Source organism: Sardina pilchardus, chromosome 6, assembly GCF_963854185.1.
Source record: "Sardina pilchardus chromosome 6, fSarPil1.1, whole genome shotgun sequence".
NCBI lineage: Eukaryota > Metazoa > Chordata > Actinopteri > Clupeiformes > Clupeidae > Sardina > Sardina pilchardus.
The window spans coordinates 21,188,812-21,207,012 of record NC_084999.1 but is presented as its reverse complement, the minus strand read 5'-3'; the positions used below and the strand labels follow the sequence as shown (position 1 = coordinate 21,207,012).

Genomic DNA, 18,201 nt, shown 5'->3' with positions numbered 1-18,201 from the left:
TCACTCACACATACTATAGATCAACACAAGCAAGCACTCACTCACACATACTATAGATCAACACAAGCAAGCACTCAACCACACATACTATAGATCAACATAAGGAAGTACTCACTCACACATACTGTACATACTATATAACGACACACAGTGTAAACATATAGTTGTCTATAGTATGCTGTGTTAAGTGTACTTCACATATAGTGACTTTCTTTTGCACGTCTTTATCAACTACTTTTTTCACACCTCTACCCTTTTCTTTCTGCTTCTTCACCCTTTGTTTACGCTCTCTCTCTCTCTCTCTCTCTCTCTCTCTGTCTCTCTGCAGGGAGAGTCGTGTGATAAGTGTAAGCCTCTGTTTGTGGGCTCGGCGGTGGGCGGGGGCATATGTCGGCCGTGCCGTGAGATTTGCCGTGGCAACAGTGCCGTGTGCCTCTCCAGGGACGAGTATGAGAAAGCGCTAATCAACAACTACCCTCTGGACCCTGACAGCGTGAGCACTGAGCTAATTCCTGAAATTGATGCCATTTGCGGTCATTTGCAGAAACTCTTTGTGCTTTTACCTCCTCCAGTTAATATCATCACTATAGCTGTTGTTCCTACTGTCAGTTAACATCTATCACATTTGACCATGTAATTAGTTTCCACCTCTAGTAATTGCCTGCTCTATGTTTCAAAGGATAGAAAACCAAAAACACATTTCCAATCAGGCAAATGGCATCCTTGTGGTCTCAGAAAGGTTACTATTCTACACTGCATTAAATGGAATGCCAATGAAATGAATTGGGAAGCACACATATAAGGGATTTATTTCAATTGTGGACATAAACACAAAATTATATTAACAGTACTCGGTTCCTTGTGCTTTCTAGTGTGGAGATACTTTGATATTGTTATTTCTGATATTTGTAGTACTTTCCATACAGGTAAATGGAGAAAACTGCTCTATAACATCTACAAAGAAATGTGATTGTCGCTGTCCTCTTTTTCTGTCACACCATACACTAATCTGTATTAATTGAAATCGTTCTCACCTTTTGTTGTAACGATTACAACAAACAGAGCAACCATTTAGAATGCAGGTGTGTTAGCATGAACATTAAAAATGAATGTTTGGGATGTTTTTCCGTGTAGCATTACGTAACTTGCCCTGAGTTAAATGCTGGATTGAGGTCATGTTCACAAGTCTGTCTCACTCACACCTCTCTCGCCGCAGATCATTCAGCGGGTGGCCAAGGGCCCCACCGACGACGACGTGGTCTGTGTGAACTGCCAGAACAACAGCATGGGTGACAAGTGTGACAACTGCCTCACCGGCTACTTCCTGCTGCAGGGGAAGTGTGAAAAGTGAGTCACTCGCCTCTGCCGATGCTCTGCCCTGCCGTCACTGTAAATAGAGCCGCTTAGACAGGCACAGGTGGCAGGTGTTAATGACATAGCCCTCCGGTCCAAATAAATGAACAGGCGGTACAGCAAGCAGCTCATGTGTTTGGATATGGGGTTCCATCCTAGCCTGGCTAGCGCCTACCACTTCTCAAATGAGACGTGGTCTGGCAACGAGAGGTTCATTTTCTCGTACTTGAAAAAAAATACCCAGATCCGTTCACGGATGTCTATCAAATGCGTCTGTGCATAGCTCATCATCGTCTTGCTTTCCCCTCTGTTCTGTGATTGGTCCCCTATCTCAGGCAAAAATTAGGGCGGTAGTTTCCAGACTGCCTTAGCAGCGTGAATGAAATCACCGCGCAAGGCAGGATGGGAACACCCAGGCTAGTTCCACCCAACACTTATAAGCACAATCACAGTAATGATGCTTTGGTTAAAGGAAATGCCCAAGGAACCAAGGTGAATATGAATGATCTCCACCAACCCTCGTCGTTGTACACCTTATTCCTCAGCAAATCAATTTTTAATTTACATAATGTTGTGTTGTACTAATTTCAAACAGGATTTTTTATTTGAACAGTCAAAATGTGCATTTTTAAAGCCAAATGGAAACACAGTTTGTGAATGAAAATGACAACTGGAGGAATTAGAAAGTGTGAAAAAAAAAACAGTTTCTTAGCCTAAGAATTTCTCTGTCTCTGATTAGAACAAAAGGTTGGGGTGGGGAGGTGGTTTGCAGGCCCGTGCCACTGCCCCCTACCCCCCATGAAAGACACTGTAAAATGATTGGAAACGCAAAAAAAAGAAAAAACATCCTGCAGTATGCACTGTGAAATAAATGGAATCAAATGAGCTCCCCGTGCGTCCAATCTCCTCTGAGCGCCGCCTCAAGGTTGTCCGTCTCTCATTCCTCGTATTGATCTCCGGTGAGAGATCCCAGCTATTGCCGCCGCTTGTCTGTGCGGAGAGGAAGTTTCATATGGATGGGAGCTAATACTGCCGCTCCCATGTGGAACATTAGCAGCCTTCTTTTCCTCTCCATGATGGCCTTGTTTTCCAAAGTTTTGAATAGGCTGCTGTTTTTCCAATCATAATTTCAGCATGGAGAGGAAGTGCTGAGATGTGAGCGGTTGCCTCGGCGGTTAATCGATGCAAGTGCCTCGGTGAGGGATGTTCGATGTTTGACATTTTTCACATTCGTTCTCCCACGTCTCCCGTGCTCATTTCCTCTTTTTCGTTCCCTTGGTTTGTGCAGAACATGAAAAACTTGGGCTTTAAAATGTCAGATCATGTTTTAATGCTGCTGTTTGTGCACACTGTGCACACTGAGTGCCTGTGTGTCCTTGCGATTCGGGAAAAACTGCGCTAATGTTATTCAAACGTTTTTTTTCCTGAAGACTCGGACTGCTTCCTTCATTCAGAAACATTCCAGGTCCATTGACTGCTTACTGTCATACTTAACATGAAAGCCGAGTCCAAAATAGCCGCCTGTCTCTTCTACACGCCTGGTGTGGGTAAGCCTACAGCTTTGGATGAATAAAGGCCGGTCTCAAGTAGAGGTCATCTCCTAAAACTGGCCAGATCGTCTGTTTAAGACAGTTCTGTGGTGCAGATTGCGCATGCTGACGTTCTGATTAGATGGCATTAATGAAGGTTGCGGCAGTGAAAGCCAGAGTTCTAAACTGGCCTGTGCCTATGCCATGTCCTACATCGTTCAATTCATCCCATTTTGTTTCAAATTTGCTCATTAGATACAAATCCTGACAAGGATAGGCCAATTGTAAGCCTGTATGGTATTAACTTGTACCTTTTTTTGTTTTTAAAATCTCACAATAGTTAACATTTTATAATTCTGCATTATTTTTGTTATAAATAGATAAATAAAAGATCATATCATTATAATTCTCTTTTATATACAGTGTATATATATATATATGAATAGATCAATTAAACATAATATAATGTGATAACCTCTTACTGTCATGCTTTCTGTCTACCAGTATGCTATTTGGATCGTTATCTCTTATCTCTAACACTCAATGAACAACATCTCAACACTAAATGAATGATTCGTAATTGGAGCCTATTAATGGATAGCCTTGTAATATGGGTAGGCTTTCTGCATGTTTAGAATGATTAATTTGATTATATATCCCATCTTTTGGAGAGGAATAGTTTTGTGTGAAAGAAATTAAAGGCCTGTCTCAAGTACAAGCCGGTGCAGTTTGGCTATCATTTGAAGTTTTATGGTGCTTTATTCAGAAGCACTCATATTTACCCCTTTTCGCCTGTAGGTGTCAGTGTAACGGCCACGCCTCCACCTGTAATATGGACGGGTCTGGCTGCCCTTGTCAGAACAACACAGAAACCGCCAGCTGCCAGCTGCCACCCAACAATAATGACCGCAAGGAGTGCTACAAACAGCAGGTGACCCTCAGTCCTTTACTGCTGCCACACCCTCCCTCTGGAATGTTCATCCCTCCAATGAAATGTGTTGTTGTTGTTGTTGTTGTTGTTGTTGTTGTTGTTGTCTGGCAAACATTTGCGGTTAACTTTTGGCAAGGTTGCAGCAAATTTAACAGAAGTTGCCTGGAAGTATGGTGGCAAATCACTGGCGAACACATTCGTCACTAGTGGCAAAGTTCTGGCAAAACTCATTGTTGCCAGAACTTTGCTGGAAGTTTGCCTCTAGCGGCCAACATTGGCAAACTTATGCCAATATTTTCTGGTGAACTCATTTGTTTCCCATAAATCATTTACTTCAGTTTACTGCAGATCTGCCGCAAACATTGAACTTTTGTAAGGGTTGTTGTCGTCGTTGTCTGCCTGTCTGTGTGGCCCTCACACTTTCTGTCTTTAATCCACAGTGTGCAAAGTGCAAGGACTCCTTCAATGGCACCCCGGTGAACGGACACCAGTGCTACCGGCAGTTCAACGTGGACAACGAGTGCTGCTTCGACCCCACCTCGCAGACCAACTGCTTCCACGATCCGTCCATCCGCAACCTGCCGCGGGGACGCACCGTCTTCTTCGCCGCGCAGCCCAAGTTCACCAACGTGGACATCCGCGTCACCATCGACGTGACGTTCGGCGAGGTGGAGGTGTTCGTGTCCAACTCGCAGGACACCTTCATCGTGGACGTGGACCAGCGCTCGGGCGTGCACAACATCCGCATCGACGACGAGGCCAGCGGTGGCGGCGGCGGCGCCGTCAACAGTCCCGTCTCCCGTGGTGACAAGGAGATGCCCTTCCAGCCGTCGCCCATCAAGGTGTTCGCCAACCAGTCGTCCGCCTCCTCGGGCCTGCTGGGCACCCCGCTGCAGCTGCACGCCGGGCGGACGGCGTCGGGCGGAGGCGGGGGAGTCGGGGTCGGCGGCGGCGGCGGAGGCGGCGGGGCCGGCGAGCGGGACATCCGCGAGGAGAAGGCCCAGGGCCTGATCACCTACATCACGGTGTGGCGGCCGCAGACGGTGCTGGTGGTGCGCGAGGTGCGCGACCGCGTGGTGGTCACCTTCCCGCACGAGGTGCACTCGCTCAAGTCCAGCCGCTTCTACATCGCGCTGCGCGGCGTGGGCACGGGGGAGCGCGGCGGCGAGTCGCAGGGCCTGCTCTTCCTGCGGCAGGACCAGGCGCACATCGACCTCTTCGTCTTCTTCTCCGTCTTCTTCTCCTGCTTCTTCCTCTTCCTGTCCGTCTGCGTGCTCCTCTGGAAGGTCAAGCAGTTCCTGGACTTCCGCCGCGAGCAGCGCCGCCACATCCAGGAGATGACCAAGATGGCGTCGCGGCCCTTCGCCAAGCTCACCGTCTACCTGGAGCCCGAGGAGCCGCAGCTCATCTACCTGCCGGCCGCCGGCGGCGGCAGCAACGGCGGGAGCGTCTCGCTGGCCCAGGCCCGCACCGGCAAGCTGAGCGGCGTGGTGATGGGCCAGAGGGGCCGCTCGGGGGCGCCGTCCTACAAGCAGGACCCCGGCTCGGGCACCGCGCTCCACCACCACCACCACCTGGCGGCCCTCGGCTCGGGCAACAGCGGGCAGCACCTGCCCCTGCACTACCTGAACGCCCACCACCACTACGCGCCCACCTCCACCGCCAACCCGCCGGCGCACCACCACCACCACCACCACCCGCCCGCCACGCACGGCAGCTACCAGCACTTCTGCCGCTCGGACCCCTTCCTGTCGCAGCTCATGGGCTTCTCCTACTCCTCCTTCAAGGTGGGGCCCATCACGCTGGAGCCCACCGACGACGGCATGGCCGGCGTGGCCACCGTGCTCCTCCAGCTGCCCGGCGGCATTCTGGCGCCCAACCGCGCCTGCCTGGGCTCGGCGCTGGTCACGCTGCGGCAGAACCTGCAGGAGTACTGCGGGCACGGCGGCGCCGGCACGCACACCGGCGCCGGCGGAGGACGCAAGGGCCTGCTGGGGCATCAGCACCTCACCACCATGGCCATGTGAGACGGGTGTCAGAACGCATTTTTTGGGGAGAGATGGATATGTGAGATGAGGCCAAAGAGGGCAAGAAGAAGGGAAGCAGAGAGAGAAAGTTTAGAGAGAGAGAGAGAGAGAGAGAGAGAGAAAGCGGGAGACCGTCTCTGAAGATTAGAAAGCTCTAAGTTCTGAAATGTTACTTGAAGCGTGTTTTAAGAAGTGTAGGCCAAAAACAAAGGGATAGAGGTGGGTACGTGAGACGTGTCGTCAGAAGGCTAAATGTGTTCACATACATGTACATACACTGTGTAATTAATGAGTTAAGTAAGCAACCTCTTTTACATAACATGTCTATTTATGGCTTCTGTGCTCATTTCATTGTCACATGACCAAGGCTGCAGCCCACAGAAATGCACTATGCTTGGCCTTCGGCTTTGCCCATTCAGACAGACTGCCTAAGGACTGACCAATGGGGAAGGTGTGTGCTTGCATCAGAACCAATATGTGCTTTATGATCCCTTGAGTGACAATCTGAACAGCCAGTGAAAGCAAAGATATGGTGGACGTCAAGTCCATATGAATGTTCAAAAACCTGATTGTCTAACATAAGGGGAACAAACAAGACGAGGGAAACAAACACTTGAGAAATGTGTTTGTAGAGTTTCATGACAAAGATGAAACTGCTTGTAAATTGAAACGTGTAACGGCTCACTTGTGTTCACATTTTTATATAGGAGTCAGTGTCTACATCTGCCCCTCCTTGATGTAGGTTGTAACAGTATGTATTGTATTTCCCGTTTAAAAACCTTCTCTGCAAATGCCTTTTTTCGACAGAGGTGCTGTGACTATTTTGTTGCATGGGCAAGACTTGTGATGGATATCAAAGGTTAGTCTGGCTTTTTTCCTAAGCCTTCTTGTTTTGGATGTGATTTATTTGATTCTATTTTATTTTATTTTATTTTTTACTTTTCTTTTGGGGGGGGGGGGGGGGGATCAAGGTCGTCATCACCATGGAACTCCTCGGCCAAACGCACACATTACATGAAGGAGCTCCATCATCTCTGTTTTGGGAGCCCGTTGTTTGTTTGTTTCTTTGTTTCTTTGTTTGATTGATTTTTTTGGTATGATTATCTTTCACATAAACAAGTTTGATGTGTTTGATAGACTAGTTTGGCCATGTTGATGCTAGACTGTGATGTTCTTTTTAGCTCTTTTTAATTGGATGATTGAGTCAGCCAATGAGAGCTACAGTGGTTCTTTCTCGTACTCTGATTGGTTGCATATCGGGTAGGGGGAAGCTAGAAAATAACCACAAGTAAGAGAAAATGTACAATAAATTAAGATTGCTAATGGTCCATTCTGATGTAATTCTGCCTCCTGGTGAGAGACTATTAAAATAGTCATAAAGAAAAAGGACCCAATCATGAAATTACAGTATTTTCATTTTAAGGATTTTGTTACATTACTGTTGGATTTATTTTATGTGTTTTCAGTTGTAATATTAGTTATTAGCAATGCAGTATTTGATGTGCCCCAAACATAGAGGTCAGATATTTCACCACACAATAAAATTGATCAAATTATTTTTTTTAGAAACCGATGACTGTAAGACAATAGAGTACTTTACGCGGTCAATACTGAATTGTTAAGTCCAAATGTCCTCATAAGCAATGTATTTAAGGACTGAATACTCAAAAGGTTTGATGAATAATAATTCTTATACTATGTTGTTCTTTGGGATTCAGCATTATGTTGATGATGGTGCAATGTCCAGGTTCGACAGAAACCTGGTGAGTTCCGGAACACTATTCAGTCTGTGTCACTCCTACTGTTGATCATGTACATCACTTAGTCAGCATCCACAGATGGTGTTTATGTGTTTCAGGTTGTGTTCTTGATATTTTGTGTTGTTTGCTACTGTTTTTTTATTATTATTTCTCTCATTTTTGTACATTACATTGGTTGGCTCGTCTTTTTAAGAGAGGAAGTCTTGTACAGAAGATGGTGTCTGGCTGACTTGCTGTCCTGGTCTGCAGTCGGTAAATCTAATAAAACACTAAAATGTTTGTCTCAGTCTACAGACTTTTCTTTAAATCAGTTTTCTCTCACACTGTTTGGTCTACAGGGATAACATATGAAATATACACTTATGTCCTAGCACAAAGAGTGATATTTTGCTCAGATATTCATCATAAAGACAATGATGATTTTGGAACTGTTCATCCAGAAGAGTGAGAACAATGGCACTTGTGAAGACCTATTGGGGTGGGGAGCGTACCTATGTTCCCCGGGTCCTATGTTCCCCGGGTCCTATGTTCCCCACTTTGTATGGGACTGGGGAACATAGGACCCTTTTTCTGAAAAAGGGTCCTATGTTCCCCAAGCGGGGAACATAGGACCCGGGGAACATAGGGATGACCCCATTGGGGGAGCTACATCAGTTCAGCTAAATGTCCAGTGGGATGGACGATTATGTTTATGGTGTTTGGCAGATCTTAAGTGACTTCCAGTAGGCCTATATGAACATATATTAGTTAAAAATAATGGTTTCAATTAAAGTTGAAAAGGCCCCATAAGGCATTATCAGGGATGGGCAAAAAATACATCAAAATGTATTTGGGAATGAAATGGCAAATACCTGATTTATAAATGTGTCAAAATAAACTTCAAAATGCTGCAGTCATGCCATGCATCAAGATGAAATACTGTATTTTGTATTTCTACTAAAAGTACTTTTTTTCCAACAGAGTATGAAATCTATCAGCACATTGACTGAGTTGATGAAGTAAACAATGTATGACAACAACAGACTTTTTCACCGGCACCGGAGGAGGACGCAAGGGCCTGCTGGGACATCAGCACCTCACCACCATGGCCATGTAAGAGGGGTCAGAGCGCGTTTTGGGGAGATCGATATCTGAGGTGAGGCCAAAGAGGGCAAGAAGAAGGGAAGCAGGGAGAGAAAGAGAGGGAAAGCGGGAGACCATCTCTGAATATTACAAAGCCTATCTCTACAAGGACCAATAGCACAGTGTATGCCTCAACAGGAAAGGGTGCTTGGGTTCTCCAGCCCTCTGCAAGCTGGCGACTGTTCGGTGTCAATGGACTCACCCTTTCTTCTTCTCCCTCAGAACTGTACATGTGCCGGGCCACTGAATTCTGCAGCAGACATCATATCAAGACATATCAAGAGTCCAAGCCTAGGAGAGTGGAGATTTTACCCCCAGGTGGACGAGGAAATCTGGTCTCGCATCGGGCAGGGCAGAGGTTGATCTGTTCATGATCAGGGAGTTGACACATTGTTTGCTTTCCCGAGGGATGACAGTCCTTCCCTGGGTTGGGAAGCCGTGGTGCACTCATGGCCCCATTTTTTTTTCCATCACTAGCCTCTCCTACGCAGGGTGCAGGTGGAGCAGATGAGGCTGATTCTGGCTTTCGGCAATAAACCACCCTGTTGGCCAGTTTGCTGTGAGAGCTCCCTCTTCGGAAAAACCTGTTGTCTTAGGCAAGCAAGACCCTGTTCTTCCCCTTACCAGCAGGGCTCAGGTTGGTGGCCCTTCAATATACAGGGACAATACTGACCCTTTTACCCCACCTTAGGATTTGGTCATTGCATTCCAGTCTCTGCCCTTTGGGCCTCTTGGTGATGCTGATCTAACCTGACATGTTACTGTTGGTTTACAATGACTGCTGCAGGTTTTTGCCAGACGGGTTGAGGGTAGTCCTCCACAGTCTCGGCGTCATGGGGGCGTTGGGGGGCTAGGCCTGTCCTGGAAGTCCTCTGTTTCCGCCCTGGACGAGCTTGACTGCACCAACCAACCCCACTTCCTCAATCCCATGGACTGATTTTGAACATTAATTTAATGTAGGCCTATATGTTATAGGTTTGTCAATATAACAAGAAAAACTGTTAAAATCTGTAGCCTCTATCAATCCTTAATAGCTTCTCACCTTTGTGGAGAGGTTTTAGTGGCAGTACTTCTCCTACCTCTGCACAAACTGACAAATATAGGACTTATCGTCGCATGTACAGTAGGCTATGTCTCATATCGTGGTTGGTGGTAGTAGTAGTGTCCGGGTTTGTTTGATAGCGTTAACCTTTACTGTCATTCTATGAAAACGTTAGGCTGGGTAAACCCTGCCTGATCTGCTGGCAATTTGGATTTCGTCCTGTAGCTCAGGCTGGAAACCTCAGGCACATTTACCTCTCCTGCTTCCTGTCCACAAAAAATAAACTGAAGCCAATTCTTGGGCAACATGTACATTGTTGAAGTTCTATTTGTGGGCCTATACTGTATAAGCTTGTTCTTATAGGCTATAAAAGAGGGCTTGCTAGTTGCTACTTGTAAGCTTGCATTTATGAATGTGAAATTTAGCCAAGATAATACATTTCATATCTAATTTAGAAAAGATGAGGAGAGTAGTGCCAAGAATCCCTTGCTCGTCTAATGAAATGCCTGACTTTCTATCAGGGAAGAAAAAGTTGGAACTTGCTAACTATAGGTCAAGTTACACTCATGAAGCTAAGGGTGCATTTGTTAGGACTAGAGCAAAAGGGTTGAGGAAGAAGAACAACATTTATATCACTTTTTAGTTTAGATGTCAAATTGAACATGATGGGGTCATCACAGAGGACCATCGTGAAATGGCCAATTTCTGCAGTAACTTTTATAAAACATTGTAGCTCCAGGTTCTGCTACCTAATTGAATTCTCTCTCAATTAAAACTATTGACGAAAGTGAAATGTGACTACTGTATGTATGATTTGTTTTTTGTACATTGTTCTGTAGTTTTATTAACACATATAACATAAAGTAAAACCTATACAAACATAAAAAATAAATTAATTAATCAGAGAGGTCGAAAGAGCATAAGGGAAGGTTTGTTTAATGGCCTTGGGACTTGTTGAACATTGAAGATGTGATATTCTCAAATAATTTGTAAAACAAAAAAAAGAGAGAGGAGTGGCTTTGTTGGTGTATCTACATTGATGAATGAATGATTTGGCAAGTAGGAATATAAGGTTAACAATATTTAAAAAAAAAGTCATTCAAGAAAAAGTCAAAGAAGCCAAATAAAAAGACAGAGCTAAATTGTTACTCTTCCTCCTCGATCATATCACCGTCATGACAGCAGAACAACGTGATTGGTTGAACGTCACATACGTAATGTGAGACGCGACGCAAGCAAAGACAGATCTTCCGGTATCAACACTTGATCAGATGGTAGTGTCAAGGAGGTTTTCCGTTGACTGATTCGGCAATGTAGACTATTACATGAACGCAAAGGGAATGTTACCAACAGTGCTCAGGTGTTTCGTCTTCCAGTGCCATATTGCAAGAGGAGGACAAGTCCAGACTGGCTGTGAGAAATTGGATACCTGCATGCTAAAAACAGATCAGTAGTCTGACAGAAGACTTTGTTCAGCTAGCTAATCCTACTTAATGTTACTAGCCACAGGATGGCAATGCCTGTATGTTTCTGTGCTAAATCCACACTTAATTTTCGAGTTGGGTTTTGTCGTGTACGGTTTCAATGACCTGAGTGTGGAGTATTGTTCTTTTCTTTGAAGCCTTGTTACTTCATACGTATGATTTGGTACTTCTAACCTTCGTGTCTCAAGGATAACACCATGCCCATTTTAAAGGTGGGCTGACCATTAACTTAGGTAAACTAGAGAGTCGTGTTTATCTGTCATATGGGCAGTTGTACTAAACTGGGTGCAGGGAACATGCGGCAGTAACTAGCAGTTCCTTTTCAAAAGGTCCATCAGAATAATGAAAGTCACCCCCGCGAAAAAGAAGCCATGTTCCCACAAGAGAAATGGGATAACAGGCCGCAAAGACAATCTTGAAGTGCTTGTGAAGTTAGAACGCTTGCCTCAAGTAGATGAACTTGTCAAGTGCGAAACCAAACGCCCTGGCTACATAGAGGCTAGTGCTGTCGGTAGCCTTTCCGACAGTGTCCAAATTAAAGAGGAGCCAAGTCACGATGAAACGCAGTCAATCAAAGAAGAGGCTACATCTGCAGAGCCCTGTCCTTCGGAAGTTGTCGTTCCCAAGCTAGAACCGGGCTGTGAGACGTGGGCTATGCAAATAAAATCAGAGCCAGAATCTGACTTCGAGATCTCGCCGTCAGGAGAGGAAGATCTAAGCCCTGTTAAGCGAGAGGATGAAGACATCAAGCTGGAGGCATCTGAGGATGATGGAGCCTCGGATACAGGTAGGACTGAAGTGAATTCAGACTTAATGAATAGAGTTGAATCACAGACCAAACCTCAATACCCCTAGAGTCCAGGTTAACACAACTGTTAAAACCTGTCCCATACACTCTACACATTGAAAATACCTTCATTTTCTAAATATTTTTGGTGTTTATATGGACATTTTTCAAGGACTGCTTAGGGACACACAAGATGGAATTGTTATTAAAACAAACTGGCACAGCTTCTGAATACCTAGAAGGACTTGTGCTCTCATGGGAACGTGCCTTCCGTGTGTGTGTGTCCATTTGTCCATTGGACTTTAAATGAAGGAATGAATGTGAATACAAGTGTATATTCTTGACTATAACCTCATACTTTTGCCCTCTTCACTCACAGTCCACTCTGGTCAGTTCTTCCCATGTCCACACTGCTCCATGTCCTTCACTGACTGCTCCTACCTGGACAAGCACTTGAAGTGGACCCATCAGCTGGAGTACCACGCCCTCCTGGAGAAGCAGGCCGCCGAGGAGCCCGAGGGCCTCCGCCAGATGGTCCAGTGCCCCAACTGCAGCAGCCGCTTCTTCACCCTGCGCCAGCTCCAGGCCCACGAGCGCCAGGCGCACCCCAAGCCGCTGGCGCAGCCGCCCCGCAAGCGCCACACCTGCCCGCAGTGCGCCCGCTCCTTCCACTACCTGGCCAGCCTCCAGAAGCACTGCCGCCGCTGGCACCGGCTGCAGACGGTCAGCAGCGACGGGCAGCTGAGCTGCGCCCGCTGCGGGGAGAGCTTCGCCGGGACGTGGGGCCAGGGGCCGCACCGCTGCCAGCCGCCGGGGGCCCCGGCCGAGCCGAAAGAGGAAGCGGACGGCACGACGGCGGACGGCGAGGGTCCGGCCGCCAGGAGCCCCGAATGCAAGGAGCTGCTCTTTCGCTGCCCCAGCTGCGGCAAGGGCTACCGGACGATGCAGAGCATGCGCGTGCACGCCCGCTCGCACACCGGCGAGCGGCCGTGCGTGTGCTCGGACTGCGGCCGGCGCTTCGCCGACAGCAGCAGCCTGCACAAGCACGCGCGCATCCACACGGGCGCGCGGCCCTTCGCCTGCCCGCACTGCGCCAAGCGCTTCGGGCGCATGACGCACCTCAACTCGCACCTGCTCACGCACACGGGCCTCAAGCCCTTCCCGTGCGCCCAGTGCGGCCACAGCTTCAGCCACCGCACCGAGCTGCGCAACCACCTGCGCAGCCACTCGGGCGAGAAGCCCTTCCGCTGCGCCGACTGCGGCAAGGGCTTCGCCGTCATGGGCAACCTGCGCGTGCACCAGCGCACGCACAGCCAGGAGAAGACGCACCAGTGCGGCGAGTGCGGCCGGCAGTTCGCCGACGCCAGCGTGCTCAAGAAGCACCTGCGCGTGCACACGGGCGAGCGGCCGTACCACTGCACGGCGTGCGGCAAGCGCTTCACGCGCGTGGCCCACCTGAAGAACCACCAGCGCACGCACACCGGCGAGCGGCCGTACGCCTGTGGCGAGTGCGGCAAGAGCTTCGCGCAGTCGGGCGACCTCACCAAGCACCGGCGCACGCACACCGGCGAGAAGCCGTACGCGTGCCCCGACTGCCCGCGCCGCTACAACAACTCGGGCGACCTGGGCAAGCACCGGCGCAGCCACACGGGCCTCCGGCCCTACACGTGCCAGGAGTGCGGCAAGGGCTTCCTCATGGTGCACCACCTCAAGACCCACATGCGCACGCACACCGGCGAGAGGCCTTACCTGTGCCCGCACTGCCCGCTCACCTTCAGCCGGGCACACCACCTGAGCGGGCACGTCCGCAAGAGCCACTGAGAGGGATGAGTGGCCGGCCGAGAGCAGCGGGTATCATGATGTTACGGACACTCAAGGACCGAAGAATAATAATAAAATATAAAAAATTGCATCTTTGGACAGATTCAAGACTGTGTTAATTAAATGCACCCTTCATTAGCTTATGACACTGATATCACTGAATATCAAAATATATATATTGCGCTTTGGAAATAAAGGTAAACAACATTGACCATTAGTCCATGAAGTGATTACAGACTAGATTGCTGATTAGCAGTTTGACAGTCCGTTACTGACCGTCCATTGCAGTTGTTTTTTAGTAGTCGGGCAGCGGTGGCTTAGCATGTAGAGGAGGAGTCCAGTAGCTGGAAGGTCGCTGGTTTCAACCCTACTCCCCCCCCACTGTAAAAGTGTCCTTAAGGAAGACACTGAACTCCAAACTGCTCCCGATGTACTGGTTGGCCATGCCTGGCATGGCAGCCTCTGCCGTCAGTGTATGAGTGTGTGTGTGTGTGTGTGTGTGTGTGTGTGTGTGAATGGGTTAATGCAAGACATTGTAAAGCGCTTTGAGTGCTTTGAGTAGGTGTAGAAAAGCGCTATATAAATGCAGTCAATTTACCACTCTGTGTCCTGTCTGACCACAGATGTAATAGGCCTTTTCTATTCCACTGACAATGGAGGGTGAGATTTTGGTGGGATGCCTGTATCGATTATCGACAATGAAATGCTTAAAAAAAAAGTGGAATGAAAATGAAAGTTTACAATGATTTACAATGCAGTTAGGTAAACTAAGTAGATTAGGGTTGAGGTCAACTTCCTCACCTTTTTGGTGTTGCTTTTTATGCCCATCGCTGCATGACAGTGATCACTTCGAATACCAAAGTATTGATTGTTTTAAAATATCACATTTGGAGATGATTGTTAATTTGCCACATAGCAAGATATTTCAGTCATCCTAGTGATCAACTGTCATTTCATATACCGTTCACATGACTAAATCCTCCTAATTAATATTGAGATATGACATCCAAGGCTTTGATTACAGTGTGCATCATATAGCAGTACATATATATCCAAATGATGTGTAATTTATTCCTAAAAGGTTGGGGTGGAGAGAGAAGTGATGGCTGTTGATTCATTAATTATTTTTTATTGTATCTATGGTTATGAAATTAATAAATATGAAAGGCTGGAAAGCTTTCTGTACAAACTTTCTCATTCTTGTTTCACATTTACTGTATATACTGTAGGTGAGAGTCAAAATTGTAAAGCTGCTCTTTTCTTAACCCTAGTTATATTGAAACCGTATGCAGTCAGCCTTAATTTAACTCTGATTAGCAATGTGCATAGTCGAGGAATCTTTGTTGGTAAACAAAAAGCATCATGTTATCTCTGGGAGCACTGAGTTGACCTAGTGATGTTTGCACTTAGAACCTTGCTCATCAAATTAAATTAGCAAATAGACTTTTCACTAAACCCATCAGTCAAATTAGGGCCCAGACAGTAAGACTGATACAGCACTGATTCAGTAATGAACGGCCCAATCATGAAATAAATCCTGTATATTTAAGACAAACGTTAAAATGTGTTCTCATCTGTTCATTCATCTTCACTTGAGGAGTCGTCTGTTAGTGATGTTTAGGAGGAGTTGTAAAGGGCCTATATTTTGTAGCCATGTGATATTGGGAGATTGCCAGTGTCTAGGGAGACTGGGAGAGTAACACTTTTCCATTATTTTAATTGGATAGCCAAATTGTTATGGTTGCAAAATTAGTCACACAATGTCTCCTTCATTTTTTCAAGATGAGACGGGAAGATGAGGATAACCTCATCAGGCTGATATATCAGTGCATCTCTTCAAATGTGCTGTTTTGAAGTAAATACCTCCATTCTTCTCAAATCCAGCAAAACAAATGAATTGCATGCTTATTAGCCTCTACTGTTTTTGTAGCTAAATAGCCTACAAATTAAATAGGCCAATCATAAATATGATTAGTTACTAGGCTTCACTGATAATATTTATGTCATGCTGTAATAGGCTCAGTCCTCAAGCTTATGTCTGTTTGTTTGTGTTAATGTTAAGAGCAATTCCTGATTATATAGCTTTCTGTGCTATGCAATTAAGGCCTCCTGATATTAAAAGGAAAAGAATGTCACTCAGTTTGGCAACAAACTCCAACCGACACTCCCAGACGTTCTCTCACATCCTCTCTCCCAGCGACTATATACGAGACGGAGGAGATGGATCACTCGGTCAAGGCCCCAAAACAAGCCTGTCTCGGTTAATTCATGTGGAATTGGCCTATTATTTTTATGTCTGTGATTACGAGGACAGGGCCGTAACTGGCACTCCAACACAGATAACAAAGATGTATTTAGGGCTAAATAATATTGAGTGTACCTTTGTTTAAAGCTGGAATCAATACTTCTTAAAGCGTGTCCATTTTTCATTTACTAGGCCTGATGTCTTCGTGAGGGGGAGGGTTGGGGAGATGAATGGGCACAGTGTATTCTTTAATTCTCCCTCTCTTTCTAGTGTGTGTGTATGTTGCCGTAGTCATAATAATTGTTGGAACAGCGCGGCTCGTAAAGATCGGGCTCAGGGGTGAGCGGGCCGTACAAAGAAAGGTAATAGATTTTAAAAATTGAGATGGATTGCGCACCAAATGTGTTTTTGGTTGTTTCGATGGAGCACTGAAGGAAGATGGACAGTTCGAGATCAGGTCATCAGGGAGGAAAAGAGAATATGCATCCTCCAAACATGAGGGCAAATGCCGATGGAGATTTTTTAACGGCACGTCACCGTCCTTATGCTTACAATCATATTGGGCGGATGTGACACCGTTTGTCCCCTTGAGCTGCCATAATGCAGATAAGTTGCCCTGCCGGCGCCGTCACCAGGGAGCACTAATGGGAGTAGTTCCTTCGTTGTGGCACCAGGGGGAAACAGATAGCTGTCCACCGAGACATCTGGGAATTTGAAGTGAGAAGCAGTGCCATCTGTTTCTCTGGCTTTCTCTCTCTCACACACGCCGCTCTCTGATCGGGCCTGAGGGCACACAGGGAGCATGTTACACCTTCCACAACGAACCTCTCCAAGAATAAATAAGCATGTGTTTTTTTTTTGGGGGGGGGGGGGGGGGGGGTGGAGTGGGAGTAAGGGGGTTGGCAGCCATGCTGTTTGTTCAATATGCCTTGCCTTGATGCCTTGCGTGTTTTTTTTTAAAATCTTTTGTTACACTGGAGATATGTGTGGTCTGTAGAATTGAGCTATATGTAACTGTGTGTGTATTTCAAGACCATATGAATTGTTAACTGTGACCTTTAAAAGTCGTTTTCCATATTTCAGTCAGTACCTTTGACCTCTTGGTGTTTAGGCCTACGGTGTCTTTAGTGATAACGTATGGGATAGGCTATAACAGAAGGCATATCAAGAGTAAAGGGGAAAACATATTGCTTTGTATAAGTACTACATAGTCCTATATCAACAAGGATGTCGCATGTTATCTGAAATGACCTACAAAAACATTTTTTGTTTTGACTGACAGCCACTAGGCTTTTGGGCTCAGGGCGAAAATTGAATTACTCCAACATTGGATTCTATAAAAATCTGGTCTGTCTGGGTTTTTCCCCCCCTTTTCTCTTGTCTGTTTTTTTCTCTTTTTTTTTTGTCGGTGTGCCATGGATATAGTGTATGTAATTTGCGCCATCCAATTTTCGCCGTATTTACAGTCTGTGCTTTTGTCAATTTGGCAAGGAGGAACACGTTGCTGAATAGCCGCGGCAGTGTCACCGGTGTCGTCACGCTACGCCGCCTCGGGCAGCGCGCGGCCCCGGGGGTCAGTGTGTGTGGGAAGAGCGCGGCGTCTGCCGGGGGCCCGAAGGGGCTTTGCGGTGCTCCTCTCCGTGTCCCTTTGGGCTCAGGCCAGCCCAGATCCACTTCTCTCATTCATGAAGAGGTCAAACGCACAGGTCAACAGACCACTTTCTTTTTTTATGGTCCTTATAAACACCCCTTGTGTGTGTGTGTGTGTGTGTGTGTGTGTGTGTGTGTGTGAGAGAGAGAGAGATGGAGAGTGCTTGCATGCTTGTATTTGTGTTTGTGTGTGTGCGTGTGCGTAAGCGGTGTGTCGGTGTAGATGAAGTGGCATATCATTTTGCTTTTTTTCAGAATAAGAGACAGTAATAGCTGGAGCTTTGATTGTGTGGCTTAAATGGCCCAGAGCTGTGATGGAGAAATTCCCTTCTTCGATCTCTTATGAAGAGGCACTGGGCAAGTGGTCCAGGTAGTGGCACTGTGTGTGTGTGTGTGTGTGTGTGTGTGTGTGTGTGTGTGTGCGAGGGTGTGTGGAAGGGTGTGTGTGTG

The 18,201-nt window shown here is 46.8% G+C and overlaps 2 protein-coding genes across 2 annotated transcripts in view; both read left to right on the top strand.

Annotated features, from left to right (window-relative positions):
• megf8 (multiple EGF-like-domains 8) overlaps positions 1–6,785 on the top strand; it is a 37,030-nt gene extending 30,245 nt beyond the window's left edge. The window contains exons 41-44 of the mRNA XM_062539012.1: positions 329–493; positions 1,217–1,347; positions 3,681–3,813; positions 4,254–6,785. Coding sequence (XP_062394996.1) covers positions 329–493; positions 1,217–1,347; positions 3,681–3,813; positions 4,254–5,840 — 2,016 coding nt within the window. The 3' untranslated portion in view covers positions 5,841–6,785. The remainder of the gene's footprint in view (positions 1–328; positions 494–1,216; positions 1,348–3,680; positions 3,814–4,253) is intronic.
• Positions 6,786–11,020: 4,235 nt separating this feature from the next.
• Positions 11,021–15,031, top strand: LOC134082948 (oocyte zinc finger protein XlCOF6). The gene is made up of 2 exons (XM_062539013.1): positions 11,021–12,035; positions 12,415–15,031. Exons 1-2 carry the CDS (start codon positions 11,591–11,593, stop codon positions 13,854–13,856), a joined length of 1,887 nt encoding a protein of 628 aa, XP_062394997.1. The 5' UTR covers positions 11,021–11,590; the 3' UTR covers positions 13,857–15,031.
• The last annotated feature ends 3,170 nt before the right edge of the window (positions 15,032–18,201 follow it).

Bases quoted from the DNA above. Each gene is read 5' to 3' on its own strand.
- LOC134082948 (XM_062539013.1), top strand. From the start codon at position 11,591: ATGAAAGTCACCCCCGCGAAAAAGAAGCCATGTTCCCACAAGAGAAAT. The intron at 12,036-12,414 runs GTAGGACTGAAG...CTTCACTCACAG, and splicing joins TGATGGAGCCTCGGATACAG to TCCACTCTGGTCAGTTCTTC.